We start from the raw sequence: 6,360 nt of genomic DNA, 5'->3' as shown, positions 1-6,360 counted from the left end.
AAATGGTGGCAGATGCAGTGCGCGTCGCTCCAGAGGTGATGTTGCCACCACCAGGCCACTTTCCTCCAGCTGCTGCATCCCTTTCACACCTTTTTTGCCCATCACGTTTTTTCCTCTCATTTCCAATTGGCTGCTAAAATTCCTCGCAGTCTCCCTCTCCCTCCATAAATACCGAGCATCTCTTCGTATTATCCGCATCCAACAAGCTTACCCGGGAGCAAACTAATCAAAGCCGCTTGATATACTCACCACCCTGCGCTGCCTGCCGACAGAGGCGCTCAGAGAAAAAGACCTTTACAGGACAAAAAAAAAAACAAGAAGTAAGTGATTTTTTTAAAAATTTCAGCAGCATATTATTCATCTGAATGAATTTAAGTGTTTTATTATTATAATAATTATTATTTTAATGGACGGTGGGAGCCACCAGGAGCTGCTGCGCGCGGTGGTGGAGACGCAGTGCGCCCACAGGGAGGTAATTGGGGAGGCGTGCTTTCAAACTTTTTCTCCCTCTCCGGGGCTGCAGGCTCGGAGCGAAAAGGGGCAGTCAAGCGATTAATAGCAGGACGACGGAGCAGTCCACAACTTCAGATAATACACTCTAACTGCTGCTGGATGTTTGACTATAGACTGTGGATGTATTCAGGCATGTAGGAGGGAGGGTTAAACCCCAACCCTGAAGTCAAGTTGGCTGAACTGGAGGTTTTTTTGTAATCTTAAATGCAACGAGGATGTTGAATTAATGGAAAGACGCTGGAAAATATTTTAAAGAAAAGGTTGTTTGGTGTTATTCTGGAAAATAAAACAATATATTGATTGTGCAAATTTAAAATATAACACAACTTGTGTTTTTATGTTATTGCTGGATTTGGAGTAGGAGAGAAAATCTCAAAATAATAATAATAATAATAATAATAATAATAATAATAATAATAATAATAATAATAATAATATGTCGGTTTGGGAAAGTGAGTTCTCGGGTTGCTTGTGCCGGGTTTAGGGGAGGGTGGGGGTACATGGGGGGGTTGTCTGGCAGTCAGCTGGTCTGATAAATACAATGCCAGTCTTTGTTTTATTTTCGTGACGCAGAAAATTAAGGAGGCCTGAATGCGGAGTCGTGGCTGGCGTCCTGTAATCAGGCCAGCGCGTGCCGTCCGGATTATCTCGTTAATTTCTTACAGAAAGAAAAAGAAGAAGAAGAAGAAAAAAAAAATCTCTTGCAGCCAATAATAATTAATAGGGGGCAGGGTATTTATTATTGAACGGATGTGGAGCAACCGGTAGTTAAAAAAAAAAAAAAAAGGTGACAGATTGAGGATTGAGGAGTGGCCGTTATTGGCTCTATAAAAACCAGAGGAGCACCCTGGGAAGTTTCTTCTACAGGTAGGTGTCAGTGGAAACGTTAGGAGAGGCCTCAGACACAACATATGGGTTATAGACTAATTAGCTATCACGAAAAGAAACAGAAAATATGAAGGATTATTACGCATTTTGTGTTTATGTGTTCAGCACTTAATCTCATACAAACTAGGCTTTACAGTGACTTTAATCTGTAGAGAATGAAATAATGTAATGGATTTAATATTGCATCATAATGGATGGAGCTGTAATATTTATTTAATATTCCTAAAAAAACATGGAATATTATTACCTTATTATAATATTAGAGGCGAATAAGAATTTAAAAAAAACAGAAAATTCCTGAAAAGTTTGAATAATTTGTCTGAACTCGATGTTGTTGTTTTTTTGAAGTAAAATATGAGGCTGAATTGAAAGTTTGTGTTTCCGTCACCTGGACACAATTTTAGTGGGCCATCTCCTTGTTTGTTTAGATTAAGATTAAGTGCTCCTCTCTAATCAACACTTTTCGATAGTCTCACCTTCCAAATCTAATTACCGGGAGCAATTCATTAGGAAGAGGAGGAGGAGGGATCACCCCGAGGAGTGTCAATAATATGTCACAATTCAATTTGGGGTTGGTGGTGGTGGTGGTGGGGGGGAGATGATGCCTCCATGTTTCTAATTATTTGCTAAAGTTGTCCTTCGTATTTTAATTTCGTTACATTTGAATGTACAAGGGTTTTAGTGGAAACCTACAATAGGCCCGAGATATAGAAATGAAGATGCTCGGCTGTGTTTGAATGCGCGCACAGTTTGCAGTATTGGCTTCATTGTTTGTTCCCCCTAAAAGTCTTTTGTTATCAGCATTACTTATCGGTCAACAGTGGGCTTTGTTTCTGCAAATGGCCCCCCAATCAGCTGTCTATTTAGCTTCGCCTAACCTGTGGGTATATGCTAATTGAGAGCCCGGTTGGGGCCCAACGAGTGTGCGCATTTTAACGACAATGTTTTGTTTTGGTGGTACTAGGAGAGGAGTGTGTTTGGGGAGGAGGGGGGTTGATAAGGGGGTGGGGTTATAGTAAGCAGTTTGTGTGTGTGTGTGTGTGTGTGTGTGGAGGTGGGGTGGTGGTGGTGGTGATGGCGTAAACGCCTGTCAGCCAGACAGAGCATCCTCAGTCCAGCAGGGACAGCTGGGGGTCTCCACTCGCCTTTAAGAGCCCTGCGTGTCCGAGGACGCCCACTTCTTTAAACCCGCCGCGGTGCGTAAAAGGCTGCGCGTAAAAAACCAGCGGACGACTCTGAACGAGCTCAAAAGCCTCTCTCCTGCTCTGTGTCCTGCTTCAGGTTTGATGTGGACGAGGTGAAATACCCAAAACGGAGACGCGAGAGGATTAAAAAAAAGACGATTTTTCTGCCCCACATTTTTCTGACTTCTGCTTCTCATCGGTGCCCTCCTCGTCCGGCCGCCAGCATGATGTCCTATCTGAAGCAGCCGCCGTACACGGTGAACGGACTGAGCTTATCCTCAGGAGTGGACCTGCTGCATCCGTCAGTGGGATACCAAGGTAGGCTGATAGACACCAGGGTGCGAGCGTTTACATTACAAACACCACGCAGGCTCTGGATGGTTTGTGTAGCCTTTCAAATATGATGAAAGTGAGAATAAATTACAGTTAAATAATCAACTTATTTCATATTTACATTAAGAGCTGAGTGATGAATGACCATTTCTGATTTTCACATGAGACAGATGAGTTCTTAGTCAAAACCAAAGGCTTAAAAAGGCTTAATTTTCATGTTTATCGTCTATAAACGCTCAAATATTTCAGATTAAATTCTTCAGTTGTCTAGAATCAGGTTACACAAGTTTTATCCTGCTATTTTAAATGATCAAGCGGTGTGATTTCGTTTCCATAATCTTTGTTTCCCCCCTCTTTTATTATTATCAGGGACGCCTCGCAAACAGAGGAGAGAGAGGACGACGTTCACTCGGGCCCAGCTCGACGTGCTGGAGAACCTGTTCGGCAAGACTCGGTACCCAGATATCTTCATGAGAGAGGAGGTGGCCTTAAAGATCAACCTGCCTGAATCCAGAGTGCAGGTGAGCCTCCACTCCAACACAAACACCACGAACACACAGTTTTTTTATTCATGGAGGGGTCGATAATTAGTCATTTGTCTGCAGTGCACTTCAGGGCACAGTGTTGGTGGAGAAGTGCTTGATTTTATTACCTTGAGACGATGTGTTGTTGTTTTCTGTGACTGACTCCAACTGTGAAAGTTATAAACTCAGAGTTAAGTTTGTAAATGTTGACAAAATATAAAGCCTGGGTGACTGTATCAGATGATTATGAATGTAAAGGCGAGTTTGTAAAAACAGTTATGATTTATTTAAATATGGGCCAACTATTTCTATTTGGCTCTCTGATCACCTGAATATATATTTTTTTAATTCATCATGAGGCCTGTGGAGCATCTTTAATCCTGGAAACAGGAAAGAGAACATTTCCAAACACTAATTTGTCTTTATAGCTGAATTAATCTAATAAATCTTATTTTTTTCTTCTAGGTATGGTTCAAAAACCGACGAGCCAAACATCGCCAGCAGGCCCAGCAAACCCAAAGTGGAGTGCAGAACAAGGCTGTCAGCAAGCCGATGAAGAAGAAGGGCTCTCCGGTGAGAGAGGCCAGCTCAGAGAGCGGGGCCAGCGGCCAGTTCACGCCGCCCTCGAGCACCTCGCTCCCGGCTGTGAGCAGCAGCAGCAGCAGCAGCAGCAGCGCGGCGCCGGTGTCTATCTGGAGCCCGGCCTCCATCTCCCCGCTCTCCGACCCGCTGTCTACCTCCTCCTCCTCCTGCATGCAGCGCTCCTACCCCATGACCTACAGCCAGGCGCCGGGCTACAACCAGGGCTACACGGGCTCCTCGTCCTACTTCACCGGGATGGACTGCGGCTCCTACCTTTCGCCTATGCACCACCAGCTATCCGCCGCGGGCTCCGCCATGAGCCCCATGGGCAGCAACGGGGTGTCCAGCCACCTGAGCCCCGCGTCTTCCCTCTCCTCGTCGGCGTACGGGGCGGCGGGTCTGGGCTTCAGCGGCGCCGCAGACTGCCTGGACTATAAGGACCAAACAGCCTCCTCCTGGAAGCTCAATTTCAACGCGGACTGTTTGGATTACAAAGACCAAGCAGCGTGGAAGTTTCAAGTGTTGTGAGAGGAGAGAAATTAAAGGGACAATCCTGACAAACTGCTAGACTTTAACAGGCGAATTTAAAAAAAAAAACAACAACCCAGGGTTGGGAGCAGCAAGTGCGGCTTTTTTTTCTTTTTCAACGAGGCCCCTAACTTCTACCTCGGGCAGAGCAAAGAGCAGGACTGCCAGCTGGTTGTCTCACTTGTTGGGTTAATTTATTGAACATTCAGACTTGACTTCTCCACAACTTTGATCAAGGACACGGAACAAATGTGTTGACCAAAAGGAGAAAAGAGAAAAAAAAAGGATCAAAAGAGCGAAAGATCCAAAGCCTAACTTGGTTGAGTTTGAGGAATAGGTCAGGTTTTCTTCTAAGCTCCTTAAAGACTCCCCTCTCTTGTCTTTTTTTTATTTTGTTGGCACGCTGAAGGGCCCCTTTGATCAAAGCGTTGTGCATGAGTGTGTGTGAGTGTGTGTGTGTGTGTGTGTGAGCAGCTCTGACATGAACCTGGATGCACTATTAATTTATGAGAAATATGTTTAAGACTAGTTATAAGAGACAATCAGTCCTGTTTGCGTGTGCTCATAAATGTCCCCTTATGTGTTTTTGGATTATTTCCCCATGTGTTAGATTTCTTTTTTTTTTATTTTTAAATTGTGATTCTTTGTACTTCCTGTATGCAATTTTATTCTTGGCGCCACACACACACAAACCCCAGCTGTGAATTTGATAGATTTATTTCCATGTCTCGAGTGTTAAATGGTTAAATTATTATTAAAAGACATATTAGTTGGAATGAAATTAGGGGGACTGCAGGGTAAAAACGAGGTCCATTTTGAGCTGTAAAGTTGCGGTGAGAAGGCCACAAACACACTAAATAACAATAAAGACCACTTGACCTGAACCCAACACTGTGCCTGCATGTGTAAATCCGTCTAAATCCTGTGTGTATTCCACTTTTCATCACCTGTTTCTGCACACAAACACACCACAACACGTCCACATCAACCTCACATATTACCAAGATCTTTATTTTTTTGGTTAGGCTGGAATCTAACATTAAAAGTTTCACCCGTGCCAAACTCCATTCACTTTTTGCCCACTTTTAAATATTTCTCTACGCCTACACCACACAAGGGTACGTGATTTCCGTCCAGAGCTGTGAGGAATGTGAATTACGAGAGAGCTATGTTAATCCCGTCTCATAAAGAGGATAATCCCAACATTTTTATTGACGGCTGCTCTTTGGTCCGGGGCGCACCGCTGGCCAGTTCACACGGAGAAATGAGGAAAAATGAGCCCAGGAGCAAACAGGGAGGTAGAAAAAAAAAAGAAAACAGCAGACAGGGAAGTGGATGTTAAGACTTACAAACACACAAGAAAAAAAATTAAAAACAGTTTACATCAATCTGCAGATGGCTGCTTGAGTTTAAACTTTACGTGACAGTAAATAAAGAATTACTCCATCATCCAAACAATCTCGATCAAGATCAATCAGGCATCTGTTGCAGGGACTCTGACTAGTGTTGCACATATGGATCTGTGTGCACATAAAGCCGGAGAGAGTATATGAGCGTGAGCAGGTCCAGGGGCTCGTGCATGGATTAGAGAAGAAGAAGAAGAAGGAGGCTCGTGCTATCGGTCTAATTAGGATGTGACAGGAGATGTCAGGCTTCTTATAACTGTGCCGTGACTTTCTGCTGCCGTTGACCCCCCAATTAGCACCGAATGACACACATTAATTACAAAAGCCACAAACAGCTGACTGTTGCCAGGGCGAGCACGCTCTTAAACATCATTAATGAGCTTGTTCATTTATATATATTTA

The 6,360-nt window shown here is 43.8% G+C and overlaps 1 protein-coding gene across 1 annotated transcript; it reads left to right on the top strand.

The window, feature by feature from the left end:
- The first annotated feature begins 2,809 nt into the window (after nucleotides 1-2,809).
- On the top strand, nucleotides 2,810-4,552 carry LOC141018189 (homeobox protein OTX2-like). Its single transcript, XM_073493105.1, has 3 exons — nucleotides 2,810-2,903; nucleotides 3,288-3,439; nucleotides 3,908-4,552. The coding sequence occupies exons 1-3, from the start codon at nucleotides 2,810-2,812 to the stop codon at nucleotides 4,550-4,552; spliced, it is 891 nt and encodes a 296-aa protein (XP_073349206.1).
- Nucleotides 4,553-6,360: the final 1,808 nt, after the last annotated feature.

Source organism: Pagrus major, chromosome 22 (assembly GCF_040436345.1).
Source record: "Pagrus major chromosome 22, Pma_NU_1.0".
Taxonomy (NCBI): Eukaryota; Metazoa; Chordata; class Actinopteri; order Spariformes; family Sparidae; genus Pagrus; species Pagrus major.
This window is presented reverse-complemented; position numbering and strand designations above follow the sequence as displayed.

Coding starts and splice junctions, on each gene's coding strand:
- LOC141018189 (XM_073493105.1), top strand. CDS start 2,810: ATGATGTCCTATCTGAAGCAGCCGCCGTACACGGTGAACGGACTGAGC. Junction 2,904..3,287: donor TCCGTCAGTGGGATACCAAG/GTAGGCTGATAG, acceptor TATTATTATCAG/GGACGCCTCGCAAACAGAGG. Junction 3,440..3,907: donor TGCCTGAATCCAGAGTGCAG/GTGAGCCTCCAC, acceptor TTTTTCTTCTAG/GTATGGTTCAAAAACCGACG.